The sequence below is a fragment of the Epinephelus fuscoguttatus genome, linkage group LG2, assembly GCF_011397635.1.
Source record: "Epinephelus fuscoguttatus linkage group LG2, E.fuscoguttatus.final_Chr_v1".
NCBI classification, from domain to species: domain Eukaryota; kingdom Metazoa; phylum Chordata; class Actinopteri; order Perciformes; family Serranidae; genus Epinephelus; species Epinephelus fuscoguttatus.
The window spans coordinates 42,681,987-42,696,703 of NC_064753.1; the positions used below are offsets into that span (position 1 = coordinate 42,681,987).

Below are 14,717 nucleotides of genomic sequence, written 5' to 3' on the forward strand. Positions count from 1 at the left end.
TTTTGGGGTGGAGTGACCCTTTAAAACGAGGTCCTGAACCCTCCATATATTCAGTTATGGGTGCAAAGGAGACATCTGTGATGGAAAGACTGATGCTTATATAGTAAATATGTATAGGTAAAGAAATATTTCTATAAATGCACCATTAAGTTCCACTAAGCCTCAGATCAGATGAGCTGAACCATAATTAAGCACTGTCATTAAGATGAATCTCCATTGAGAACAACGTGTGTGTCTGTGTGTGAGTGTGTGTGTGTGTGTGTGTGTGTGTGTCATTAATGTGTGGGAGAGGAGGCTGAGGTAGAAGGGGCTTGGTCTGCTGTGTGGGTTCATTGCACACAGGGAGGAGGGAAGGAGGGAGAGAGGGAGGGAGCACAGGAGGGAGAAAAATAGCCAGAAGAAAAGGGAGCGGAGGAGACAGACGACAGGAGACGAAAGGCTGACACACACACATTCACAACCCCACAAGAAAAATGCCCAATTTTGCAGGCACCTGGAAAATGAAAACCAGCGAGAATTTCGATGAGCTGCTCAAAGCCCTGGGTGAGAATAATTCACTTTTTTTTCTTTGAGGCTTTGAATGTGATAAAACAAGAGGGTTTTTTGGAATTAATCCACTGAGTGAACATGAAAGGGGTCTTTTATCTGCACTGGAATATAGATAGACTGCAATCAAGGTTTATTTTGAAATGCATGCAGAGTTGACTGATACTGACATTTTAAAAAACTGCACAAGAAAAAGAAAACTGCAAATAAAATATAAAAAATGTGTCAAACTTGAAGTACAAATTGGAGAAAATAAACGTACATTGAAAGCATTTTATATGATGGCAACAGACGAATAAATCTAATTAAATTCACACAAAATATCTCCAATTAAAGGTGATCTTTTGTGCCATTGTTCCACCAGTCAACAGCTCAGGTTTTAGCTGCAGTTTTAATTGTTCTCCATATGGACGTCTGGTTGCATGAGACAAATTTAATACCCCTTGTTCCAAAGTGGACCTGGTTTTAATTACAGTACGAGACAACAAACTTGTGAGCAGTCGCTGCATGTGAGTGATGGATGGGAAACAGACTGAGGTGCTCTCTGCTCTGATTGTTTGCACTGTAACTGTGTGACAGAGAGGGTTAATAGCTCTTCCGCTCATTCGGAAGACAGAATCTATCATGATCTACAGGAGAGCTAAACAAAGCAGCATTCCTGCCCCTCATCACCTTGTCACTGCACCCTCCATATTCGCAACATCTGCTGATAACAATCTAAGTCGCAGCTGCTGGAGGATCTTCTGTTATATATGAAAACCAATACTGTAAAATCTTCTGACAACTAAGAAGTGATTTGTTTTCACAGTGGATAACTATACCTGTACGCATTCCTCTGGTAAATACGCCAACTTTGATGTCTGAAACAGAATTTTTTTTTCTTAACACCTTTTTGGCGCCAGAGGCAGACAGGAAATATGAGGTGACACAACTCAAAGTCAGATGATAAAATATGGGGAAAGTAGTTTTTATGCTTAGTGGCAATAGGTGGGAAAAAGTAGTTTTGTTCTTGGGCTACATGTCGGTAATCCATAGCTTAAAGCTAAAGATCAAATTAACCCAGTACCAAGTAGTATCGAAACATCTCCAGCCAAACAATACCTGCATTTGATCCTTTTAGCACCGCGGGTCTGAATTCAATACGTCCCAACTGCCCGCTGGATCGAAAAACTTTCTGTTGCTGCCATCTCCAGAGCAGTTCCAGCAGCTGCTGCTAACATCGGACACTGAGACGTTATGTGGTCCTAACAAACTCAAACTGAAACCAAAACAGCTCCACTCTATCGTTAAAGCTGGTAGCTGTATGATGCTAACATTTAGCACTGTCACTGTGTGTCAAGTAGGTTCAACTGCAGCTGGAGCAGCTACATGACCCGTCCTCTAGCTAAACTCACCCATCTTAACCTACACGTCAGTCCACGAACAGCCCCTCTTGGCCCAGAGACGGAAGGGGAACTGCCCATTGGTTCGACAGCCCATTGTTCCGACCATATTAAACTCATTGTTCTGAAGTCCGTTCTGAAATCATCATGATGCCCTGTGGTTAAGGTCTGGTTAGGTTTAGGCACAAAAACCACTTGGTTAGGGTCAGGAAAAGATCATGGTGTGGGTTAAAATGAAAAAGAAAGTGACAAACACATAAGCTGTGAGCCCGCTCCACCTCAAGCTGGTCGCGGCGCACCATACACCCGCCGCGAGCCGTTCAGCACCGCGGACAGTCAGACTAATGGGATGTTGAACCAATGGGCTGTCGAACCAATGACATAGTCCTGACGGAAGCGCTGACAAAACTGCTAAGTTAGCAATTAGCTAGCTATAAAGTATTACTTTAAAAGAGAGGTGGTTAATGTTGGAGTAAAGGTAATGGGAAGGCTACATTTTGCTACTTATGCTAATGTTAACTTAGCGATTAGCTAGCTATGAAGTATTACGTTAAAAGAGAGGTGGTTAATGTTAGGGTAAGGGTAATGGAAAGGCTACATCTCGTTACTTATGCTAATGCTAGGTTAACAATTAGCTATCAGTAGCGATTGAGTATTATGTTAAAAGAGAGGTGGTTAGTGTTAGGGTAAGGGTAATGAGAAGGGTTACATCTCATTACTTACAAAGTAAATCACGTCTTCATGTGTTATGAAATCTAAAGTGAAGTATTGCTACATTTGGTTTCATATATTTACTACAGTGTATGTGCGTACGTGTGTGGCCAATGGATTCTGTCCCATGGATCTGGTGTGGCGCTCACACTCCCGTAGCAGTGGCTAAAACACATTCAATCTATGGTGTGGTGAAGTCAAGTGTTGGGTTTGGCCGTTCAGTGTGCAGAGACACCACCAACACGTTTATAAGTATGGCCATACTACACATGACTCCAGTATGGGAGTTAAGTACTCTATTGGTATCAGTATCCCTTTACAATACCCAGTCCTATTTTGTACATCAGGTTATTATACTTCAGACTCATCAGCCCTACTTTATCTTCATATTGCAGACTCACAGAAAGCTCTGTACATGTTTTCAGGTGTGAACGCCATGCTGAGGAGGGTAGCGGTGGCGGCTGCATCCAAGCCCCATGTTGAGATAAGGCAGACCGACGAGCAATTCTACATCAAGACCTCTACCACAGTCCGCACCACGGAGATCAACTTCTGTATTGGAGAGGAGTTTAATGAGGAGACGGTGGATGGCAGAAAGTGTAAGGTAATCTGATTAAATTAATTAAAAAAGAGCCACTGCCGCAAATCTTTGTATGTAAAGTATTATTTAAAAATCTATACAATATTTTTGAGGATCAATACAGTAAACATAATATCACGATACTCAGGTGTATCAACGTCCTAGCGAGAGATGAATTGAAAAAAGGAATGGTCAAAATCACAGAAGTAGAAGATGAGATATATACCAACTTTTAGTCCTTAATTTGGGTTAAACTCCAAAAACACTAGAGCCTACATTTCCCAAAATGCAACTCAACACCAATGACCCTCTCTACCTGGCAAATGCAGAGAGGGTCATTGGGGTTTTTGTCTAAGACTCTGGAAACCCCCATTTTTATGTTGCATATACATTAAAACTTTAAATTACACAACAGTGTGGTAAATGTGTGGTTAGGTTTAGGCACCAAACCACTTGGTTATGGTTAGAAAGAGTCATGTTTTGGCTTAAAATACCCACTTTGGTGGCACAATCCCAACTGGAAACGCAGCAATGTCTCTGTTAAAAAACAACACTTTTCATGGCACTATCTTTGCTGAAAAAACAGTGCAGGTCACCAAAATATACCAAGGTGTGGGGGCTTGGGCTTGGATAGAAAACAGTGACCGGTCCCAAACCTATAGGTTGCTAAAAAACATCCAAAACTTGGTGCCTAAAAAGCCGCTTGAAACACAACAATAAAGTCAGCTCATATACTGCATCACTTTTGAAACACTGATATAACGTGTGAAACATGCAAATGTGATGTATTTGTGGTTTGCAGAAATGCAAACATTTTTTGCCGAGGACTGGGCTTTGATATTATTCAACCCAGGCGCTGTAAACTGACGAGTAAACTGAACTTTGTATGTAAAACTGGTTGAGTGTCCCTTTAAGATTCATATTTGATTCAAATTAAAGGAAACTAATTGCAAGGAAGTCTGTTAAAAGGCTCTATTTTTAAAAAAACTGTAGTTCTTCTAAAAAAATGCAAGCCTCCCTTGAAGTCTGACAAAGAGATAAACACAGTGTTCCCATCGATCGCTCGTCTATCACTGTGCTTTACTGCCGACGTCCTGTTAGCCAGGTGAAACTGAGGGGATAAACAAAGGAAACCTCATTAGTGTGCTGCTTTTCTACAGAGTTTGGCCACTTGGGAAACAGAAAACAAGATTTACTGCAAACAGACTCTGCTGAGCGGGAACGGCCCGAAGACCTTCTGGACCCGAGAACTCAATGGGGACGAACTCATACTGGTGAGTAGTTGTTTTTTTTTTAAATTTACTGTAAGTAGAAATATAGTGAGAAAATAAAGAGAATTAATCAAATGTACAAAGCCTTTATGGGTCCACATGTGCCTCCTCAGGATCATCCCTTTTGTTTGTCTTTCTATAAAAAAGTAAGAAGTTCTCTTTGTGTTTTCTTCAATAAAATTTTGGCTCCCAAATGTTCTCTTCCCATTTGCCTGAAGAAGGATATTTACACAGTGATTCCCACTTTCATCTGAAATCTCTCAGCAGATAAATGAACAGCTGTTTTGTAAAGTGGGATGAAGTGTCACAGTCGCTGTCTTAAAGCACATGAGGCATTTCCTGCTTCTTCCTTGCTTTCTGCCAATAAGAGACAATGGATTATTTAAAGGGACAGTCCGCAATTTGCGTCAGAAACACGTTGAATAGAACACTTTTGAAAAGTGCGCTCATTTGCTTTTTTTGGCAAGAGATAGAGGAGGGGGTTGATACCTCTCTCATACCTCCATCCATTTTCATCTGCTTATCTGGGGCCGGGTCGCTGGTGCAGCAGGCTGAGCACAGTACTACAGACATCCCTCTCCCCAGGAATGATTTCCAGCTCCTCCTGGGGGATCCTGAGGCGTTCTCAGGCCAGATGAGATATATAATCTGTCTAGCATGTTCAGGGTCTACCTCAGGGCCTCCTACCAATTGGACATGTACTGAAAACAAGAGGCACCCAGGAGGCATCCTAATCAGATGCCCCAACCACCTCAACTGGCCCCTTCTGACACAAAGAAGCAGCAGCTCTCCTCCGGATGTCTGAGCTCCTCACCCTATCTCTAAGGCTGGGCCCAGCCACCCTTCAGAGGAACCTCATTTTGGCTGCTTGTATCCGCGATCTCATTCTTTCGGTCATTACCCAAAGCTCATGACCATAAGCAAGGGTTGGGATGTAGATAGACTGGTAAATTGAAACCTTCTGATTCAGCTCCCTCCTTACCTAAAAAGGTCCAGCGCTGCACCCACATCACTGATGATGCCGCACCAAACCGCCAATCACGCTCCATTTTACCCTCACCCGTGAACAGTATCCCGAGATACAAACATATTCTCACTTCGATCTCATCACATATTGGTATTATGGTCATGGACTTTCCACGTCCACATACGACGCGCAAGGTACCCTGGGTGTGTTGGTTGTTGATGTTACAACAATGCAAATTGACTTATTTTTTCTTCAACAACAAGGTTTAGGAAAAAAGAACAGGGTTTGGCTTTATAATCTTGCGAGGTGCGAACACCACTTTCTTGGGTGAAAGTCTGTGTTTGTTTGACCCATCAACCACCACTCCCACTCGTCCCAGTCTGACTTTCGCCGCCTTAATTTTCATCTTTGTCCCGCCACATTTCCCCCTGGCGCCGTTAAACTATAACGGCAACCGGCCGTTCGTTGATTTCTGATGCTGCAAGTCACTGCACAAGCGCTTGATTTTGACGACTTCAGATGGAGACTATGCTCGAGATACTTGAACTCCTTTGCTTGGGGCAGTAACTCACTCTCTCTCTCAGCACTCACTTGTACCTGCACAGTAAATATGAAACTACAACCAGCAGGTGGTTAGCTTAGCTTAGCATAAAGACTATGTCCAAGGGTAACAAAATCCACCCTACCAGCAACACTAAGTTTTTAAGTAAATGTGAATATTTTCTGTTTTTCCTAATCCTTCATGATAGTGGACTGAATATCTGTGGCTTTTGGATTGTTGAGCAGATTAGATGAGACATTTGAAGACGTCAGCTTGGACGTCAGGGCTGTTTTCAACCATTTGCTGACATATTGTAGACCAAAAGCTGATTAATTAATCGAGAAATGTTTTGTAGATCAGTGAATTATAAAGATAACCCTTCGTTGTTGCTCTTTTTTTGTATAAGCAAGCAAGATATATATAGCTTCATATTTTCTGCAAAGACACAATAGTGGTATTGATCGTCTAACTCTCTGCCAGGAATCAAATAAAGCTTATTTCCCAAAGATGGAGGATATATCGAAAGAATCATGGCAGACGAACAAACTAGAACTGGACAGATGGTCAAGAGAGGTCGTAACTAGGTGGTGACAGCAGATGTGAAAACGTTAAATGATCTGGTCAATATTTTCCAAAAATGCTACGTAGTTCCTCAGAAATGTTCCGAGCTCTCATGGCCATTTAGAAACTCCATTTATTTCTTGTATTTCCTTTGTTTGCCAAATGAGGGTGTGGATAAACATGCCTGCATCTGAGAGAGAGCATATTATCATGATGTTTTTTAGTTTCATTATTTGTTCCTGTCAAGAAATAAAAAGACATTGACAGCAAATCATATTAATAGAGAGGTTTTCCAGACGCAGCAAAAGTGCCTTTTGTTTTTTGGAAGAAAAAACGTACAAAAGGCTGAAAGCATGCGAGTTATTTGTTGCATTCAGGGGCTCCTCAGGAAAACTTAATGTATTCCTTTGAAATCTAGATTATCATTTCACTGCCATGCTTTTGTTGTTAGACAACATTTCGTGGTCTTGCATTCATCAGGAACACATCTGCCTCCAGTTCCTGGGAATGCACGATCACTGAGACAGAGCCGTTTTTTTTCTGTCAACATCTGGGCCTGTTTGGATTTATAGGCCAGATGGACAACAAAGCAGAGTCCAGTTTGGCTGTGATGTGGATATCTTTACTGACTGTGACTCACCTCTGCAGAGAGGCAATCAGGAAAACATTTGAGAGGGGCTGTAATTTGGACTCAAACAGGGAACAAAAACTTTGAACAGGACCAAATCTGTTTTTATTCAAGATAAGGGTGTGGACGTCCACGTTGGAGTGATAGGCTGTAATCTGATCGGCATGTGGGGTTGAATCATTGGAATTTTTATTTTCAAAGAAAAGTTTGTAAGTTTTAATGTGATACCAGTGAGGAGGGAGAGGTCTGATGTGTCATTCAAACAAAAACTCCCCCTCATATTAAACCTCAATTTAACGCACCGTTTAGATTTCAAGATTTGAATGATGTTGAAGCAGAAATATTTGGCTCTGAGGTGAAATGAACTGTGAAATATTTTAATAGTAATCTGGAGGCTGACATCACTAGAAGTTCACATCCCCCAGTTATCAAGTCTAGTTTAAAGTTTCTATAAAATTCTGTGAACAAAAGTTTTGATTTAAATCAAGCAGCAACCTCTTAACTAAAAAATTAAACCAAAAACTGCAGTTCCTCTAATGGCCACTTGAGGCTGTCTCCAAAAGTCAACCTCCATAGACGCCCATGTTTAAATGCCCAACTTTACAGAAGAAATAAAACAGTTTGGGTCTCTACAGCTAATTTCTCAATTTATGACAAATGTACAAGTGTGATTCATGATTATTTTTTATATATCTCACCTGTTTGAATTATATCAAGGTTTAAGGTTCTGCATTATTATGGGCGTGGCCTCTTTGAATGACAGGTTGGTGCCGTCCATTGACAAGTCACTTCCACGGCTACCAGGCTAACGTTGGTTAGGTAACGTCGGCCCTCTGGGAACGCTACTCAGCCTTGCAGCATATTTTTCCCAGTGGCCACTCATGGTATTGCAGCGGAAAAATCCCTTGAGGCTCAAAAAACATTTTTCTCCATAAGTCACCATTATAAAAGGAGAAATCTGTAATGTTGTGTTCACGCCAGGCGCAAATAAACCAATTTGTGTGAGGTAATTACATGTTAAGTCAACGTTAAGACGTGATTAAATGTAAATATCTGCCGGTCAGTGTGATGGATGTAACGCAGTGTGACGTGACGCAAATGAAACAAAATCTGTAAACTCAGCGGCACGAATGAAGCAAGTAGCGTGATTTTGAATCATGTTTTTTTCACGAGAGTTGAAAAATCTGAACTTCAGCGACCAATTTGCGCCATGACAGCCAATTAGCATTGACATCCTCCAGGGACGTATGATGCCAATGCCGTATGATACTGACAGAAGTCTATTCATCGATTCAGCGATTTCACGTGGGCATGAAGCAGGTCAACATGAACGACACAAAAATTCACATCGCGTTTGGTGTGAACACGACATAAAACTGTTGACAGGACACCTTGAACTGCAAACAGAGTCAATAATGAATCTGTCTATTCTGCATTTTTGATCCATGAAGTTTTCATATTTGCAGAACTTTTCTAGAGTGGAGAAAAGTGATTTAAAAAAAAGTGTGACAAGATTAAGACTATGAGCCAAGTGGGAACTCGTGGGTGGTGCCAGTGAGAGAAATGCTACCGCAAATATTCTGTGGGCTGTATACTGCAGAAGTAAAGCTGGAGTATGGTTTGGTGTATGTGCCAGGTGAGCAACTCCATTGGAATGAATAGGCACCATCTTGGGGTCCAGTATCTAGTTGATATTAAAATCTATGGGAAATGTAAGTATGGCGTAACCTCAGATTCACTGAGTAAAGGCGTCGCCCAGTTGTTACTATTTCAGTGCATTTTCAAGTCAAGTCAAGAAAGCTGGAACATTTTGGTCCCCTAAAAATGTAATTTGGCATCACAGTGGTGACAGTGCAGGCAGACAGAGGGGCCTGTGAGGTGGGGAACCCATAAAGAGTGTGGGCTGTCTAATGTGTTGGGCAGAGAATGGACCTTTATAAGTGATTGCCATCTTAGAAATATGCGTTCAAATATGAGTTCAAAATAGACCCCTCATTAAATTCAAAAAGACATGACATGGTTGTTTGGTTCTATGTAAAAATGCAAAGGTGGCATAAAGAAGGGACTCTGTAGCCGGATCTGTGTAAAAGGGGCTTTAGAAATGCCCCAGCGTTGTGCACCTGACCTGTGTGAGGCTGCTTAGATTTAATGTTGCCTCTTGCAAACATGAGTGAGGACAGCAAATGTTGAACAGCTGAAAACCAACAATTCATTTATCATAAATACTTACAATTATTATCTGTTTATTAAGTGGCCGCTGGACTCCTGTCATTTTGCAGAAGTGGCCCCTGAACAAAACAAGTTGAGTGTCTAACTAAACTAAACTAAAAATGAAGAGATCCCCTCTTCTACTAACTCGAGTTCCCTCTTCTCTCTGTTCAGAGGACTGTGATCGATCCGTCAGTGTAAACAGAATGAAATACACATAAACTTCAATAAAAGCGCCGGCCAGCAGATGAGGAGATTGGGGAGAGATGGATGGATGGATGTGGAGCTTAATGAAGACAACATGTGGTGACTCAGTGCACTCACTGTGATCTAAGAGGGCTGGACGTTAAAGACCATTTGGAGAGTCCACAATAAAAAGGCGAAGAGGCCTGAGAATAAAAAACTACTCTTACTTGTCCATGCGAGGAGCCTCATATACTCACTCTACATTTTAAGCCAATAGATATTGACTTTTTAAAGATAAATGCACTCCTACATGGGCTACTTTATGATGGGACTGGAGCCAGATGAGACTGTGTGGCTGTGATGATGGTGTTGGCGGTCCAGGCCTGTGTGTGTGTGTGTGTGTGTCCTCCTGCGGGCTTTAATTGGTCTCATTGATCATGCTGTTGAGAAATGCCAATGGACCCTGGTGTTACCTCCAGTTAATGTCTCCCTCGGCATCGCGCCACGTGCCAGATGGAGTCGCCTCAGCTTCATTTTTCACTGCACTGCCCCGCTTCCCCCGTCCCGCCGCGCTGCATGGCCTGAGATAATGATGATGTGTGGAGCTGCAGTTGGCCATAACGCTACGCCCCTGGGACTCCCATAAATCTTTGGGCTCGGACACATCCACCCCCTAACCCCGGGCATCCAATGTTTCCTCCCCATTCTCATCTCAGTTTTTGTCACGTCTGTCTCTTAAGCAGACAGCTGTGTCAAATTAAGATCATTTTATTAGCGGTTTAGGCAGTTAGTGGTAGAAATGTAACAAAGCAGCGAGAACATGACGAAGAAATTTAGCTGCTACTAAACATGAAAACCTGACATTTATACTTGAGTGGAGTTTATTATTCCAGCGCTGCAGTTGATTTAAAATAACATTTAGACGCACAATTAAATGATATGATGCGGAAATGTACTACTGACCTACACAGTAATATACCAAGTATCTAAAATTGGCACCACATTAACAAACTACAACATTAAGGGTGTTTTCATATAAAGTCCTTTTTAAACAAACCGAACTCAGTCCTCTTCAGCACCGTTTCCACCAAACACTTTCAGTATGGTACCTTGTGGAACCAAAGTAACCCTTCAGACATGGTACCTAGACTCTTGATCCATTTATCGTTTCCACCACAAACAGTACCCTTAAATGTGGGCGGGGTTGTTGTCACTCACTGCTCCGTCCAGCACTCACTGCATTTCCTCATTACTGGTGATTCAGATGGAAGTCTGCACCTCGTTTATCGTCCACAGAACTGAACCGCACTGCACGGTCGAAACAGGGATTTAAGGGTGTTTTTCCACACTTGGTCCTTTTTAGCCCTCAAAGCGGACTCAGAGCAGTGACTCAGCATTTCATGCGCAAATGTGAACACTCCAAGAGAACTCAGACCCCTCTGAAGCGAACCGAAGCGATCAGAGCTGAAGTTTACCAGGAAGAGAACTGAGGCCTCTTTCAAATGAACTGACAGTGAACACAATAAGAACTGGGTCCCTTTTCTGTTGGTCCACTTTAAGGGTGTTCTCACATATAGTCCCTTTTAAACAAACCAAACTCAGTCCTCTTAAAGTGCACCAAAAAGTGGACCAACAGAAAAGGGACTCTTTTTGTGTTCACATTGTCAGTTCATTTAAAAGAGGACTCAGTTCTCTTCCTGGTCAACTTCAGCTCTGATGGGGCCTCAGTCCTCTTTCTGTTCACACTAGAGCCTATGTATAATATATACTGATATAGTTTTGTTTTTACTTTGGCATGGCCCTGCAGTGTGGTTATGAAGCCCTCACTTTCAGATTAACTTAAAATTGGAGGAAAACTTTAGTGTTTCTGTGCTGTACACTCTTGCCATTTGTTGTGTTTTATATTCCACATCTGGAGACGTGCAGCATCTTCTGTGGACCAAACTACTCCTCGTCCTGCGTCCTTGCAAGCGTTACAGGCTGACGTAGTTTCATCTGTTTTTAAAGTGTCCCATTAATATTGTAAAATTACTTTTTATACAACAGTAAATATCAGATACCTGAAGACTTTTACCCGAGTGATATTCTTTTAGGTGACCTTAACTTGGGTACTTATCCGTAGTCAGTTTATTACATACAGACGATGCCAGTCCGCACGCCACCAGTTTGGAGAAGCAGCAGGAGTACGACCACGGAAGCTAAGCAGTGTCCTGCTGTGCATGCGGGCAGCAGCAAAATGCATTTTACAGTTTAAGCGTACTCTATAATCAGAAAATGTTCACCACTTAACCTTTACATCAGACTGTTTGGCTTCAGGTACCCATCTGTGCTCTCATCAAAGCCCCTAGCCTTCATTAACAAAAATAGTAATCTGGCTGAAGATAGGAGATGTGGGCCTACCTGTTGTCTTGCTGTCTTGGCACTGATCCGACGGCCGTCACTCGGTCAGCTTGCTCTCCGTGGTCCGGCATTGCTTAGCATCAGTACTCCACTAACAGTGTTTTTGTAGACATTCAACATGTGGACAATAATTTGAAACAAATCTTCACAGGGAAAGGGAGGAAACTCCACCACATGTCCCTCTTGCAGCACTTCGAGACATCTCTCCTCAACTGCTGTCACACACCTGCTCCAATTTGTCTCTTAATCACTTTGGCACGCCCCCTTTCAAACTAACACAGGCTCTACACCTGGGTAAGCCCAACCCACCTAACCTGACAGTCAATGGGGAGACCATGTGCCATGTAGGATCACTAATAGTTGCTGGTCTACCACTGCCTCCATCAGTTAGTTTGTGTTACTGTGTGACTGAACTACGACTTTTAAACATCAGTCATCCAATGACACAAACTGTTTGAGATTAAAGCAATGGTAAATCACTGTTTCTCTCGGTGGAGTCTGACTTTAAAGAGAGCGATATAACAGCTTCAGCTCCCCGATGGAAATCGCTGTCAGACAGTAAGGTAAAGGAGTGTAATATTTTAAATATCGTGTACACTTAAACAAATTTCCTCCACAGCAGTGCATTGTGTAGCTCCTGTGTCGGACTCCAGCCTGCTTCTCCAAACTGGGAGACTTTAAATAAGTACCTCATCCAACTGCACCTCAATAAATCGGAACTAAACCTTTAACTACAAAATACTTCTGTTGAGTTCAGGGGCCGTATTTACAAATAATCCCAAAACACTCTCAGAGAGCTCCTAAATTAGCCTAAAAACATTTGGTCAGGAGTCCTAGCTTAGGAGTGATTTAGGAAAGTTCTCAGAGCAACTCAGAAACTTTTACCTTAGTGTGGAGGTGTGGTCGACCCTGTTGCTAGGTGTGATGTATTCTTTTGATGTGATTGGTTGTCACAGACACACCCTTTTGTGAGCCTGCAGGGAGTGGACACCCAGTGGATCATTGTTAGTGTGATCACTCTGGTGGTGGAACGTTGAGACAGACCCAAGTCATCACCGCTGCATTTTTCCAGTTTTATAAATATCCTCGTGCTGTGATCATTATATTTCTTGCGTTATATCAATATTGCGTTGGGTGGAAAATGTGCGTATCCCTCATCGGATCAACCACAAACTATTATTAAATTATTCTTGCACAATCTAATTGTATAGCATTTAATTTATTCTGTCATTCAGTGTTTGGAGAATATTACTCTGACCTCTTTGTGTTTCCACCATTTTCTCCTCTGCTTAAGAAACTTTTCAGCCATATTAAAGTTCTCCTTCCTCTCCTGGGGCCAATTTTCACAAACATTCTGAGAATCCTTTCAGAGAGCGTCTAACTTAGCCCAAAAACTTTAAGTAAGGAGTCCTAGCTTAGGAGTGATTTAGGAAAGCTGTCAGATCAACTCTGAGCAAAGAAGGGACAGAAACTTTTACTTTAGTGAGGAGGTGTAGTTGATCTTGTTGCTAGGTGTGATGCATTCTTTTAACAGATGTGATTGGTTGTCACAGACACGCCCTTCTGTGAGCCTGCAGGGTGTGGACACCCAGTGGAAATGAGATGAACTGCTGACTGTAAAAGTGTTGTCATTGTTAGTGTGATCACTCTGCTGATGGAAGGTTGAGACAGACTCAAATCATCACTGCTGCACTGCTGCATTTTTCCAGTTTTACTAATATCTTAGTGTTGTGATTATTTTATTTCTGTCATTAGAGCATGAAGAAATGTGTGTTTCCCTAATGAAATCAACCACACGTATTATTCCTGCATGATCTAATCTGTAACATTTCATTTACTCACTGTTATTCATGGTCTGGAAAATATTTCTTCTGCCTCTTTGTGTTCCCACCATTTTCTCCTCTCTTTAAGAAACTCTTAAAAGTCCTCCTCTCTATTCCAAACAGTTTTTCACAGAGCTCTTTTAAGGGCTAGAAGGCTCTGTGAATAACTTCTTTACAAGGACATGGTCTTAATTTTAAGGGGAAATTCTAGGAAAATGTCATAATTCTAAGAATCTTCAGTTTCATAACGAGAAGCAACTCTTTGTACGAGGAAGCTTTGTGAATATGGCCCTGGGACTTCTTTCAACAATTCTTTGTGTCAAACCTATGAGTCACATGACTGATTTCACTGTAAGTAAGGAAACTGGGAACAATGTCAGACGTCACCCTGGTGAAGGCAAGACAGCAGAAGGCTGAGGACAACACTGTGCACTGGAGAAGACGATAGACGTGTTGTGATTTTAATGGCTTTACACTGGTCTGAACCTCGCTCTGTGTATGTTCTCAAAGATAGAAAATGAGTGTCACGATCAATTCAAGAAAAACTCAAGTGAAGCATTTTTTTCCTTCTCCCACTCAATCTCGTTTCAGACCTTTGGAGCCGATGACGTGGTGTGCACAAGGATCTACGTACGAGCATAGCAGAAGTCCACAAGTTCCCATTTCCTGTCAGTCAACTGTCAGTGTGAGGAATTCCACATAAAAAGATAATCTGTTTTGACATTCAATGCTTTGCATCTTCATAAAAATCACAATTTCATGTGGATGTTACTGCTTTCCCCTTTTTGTATATAATTTTTCTACCATTGGCAATTAAACGATCAAATTATGTGCTTTTGTTAAAGTGTTGACTTCATGCTTCAGATCCTGGGACAGTAATACAGACAAAGAAACAGCAGATGTAGACTTAAAG

At 41.9% G+C, this 14,717-nt stretch overlaps 1 protein-coding gene across 1 annotated transcript; it reads left to right on the forward strand.

Moving 5' to 3' along the window:
• The first annotated feature begins 381 nt into the window (after positions 1–381).
• On the forward strand, positions 382–14,635 carry LOC125901021 (cellular retinoic acid-binding protein 1). The gene is made up of 4 exons (XM_049596370.1): positions 382–543; positions 3,065–3,243; positions 4,380–4,493; positions 14,396–14,635. The coding sequence occupies exons 1-4, from the start codon at positions 474–476 to the stop codon at positions 14,444–14,446; spliced, it is 414 nt and encodes a 137-aa protein (XP_049452327.1). The 5' UTR covers positions 382–473; the 3' UTR covers positions 14,447–14,635.
• The last annotated feature ends 82 nt before the right edge of the window (positions 14,636–14,717 follow it).

What these genes read in the sequence shown, in the direction of transcription:
- LOC125901021 (XM_049596370.1), top strand. Translation starts at nt 474, where the DNA reads ATGCCCAATTTTGCAGGCACCTGGAAAATGAAAACCAGCGAGAATTTC. An exon ending in TGAGCTGCTCAAAGCCCTGG is followed by an intron (nt 544 to 3,064) that starts GTGAGAATAATT and finishes ACATGTTTTCAG; the next exon opens with GTGTGAACGCCATGCTGAGG. An exon ending in TGGATGGCAGAAAGTGTAAG is followed by an intron (nt 3,244 to 4,379) that starts GTAATCTGATTA and finishes GCTTTTCTACAG; the next exon opens with AGTTTGGCCACTTGGGAAAC.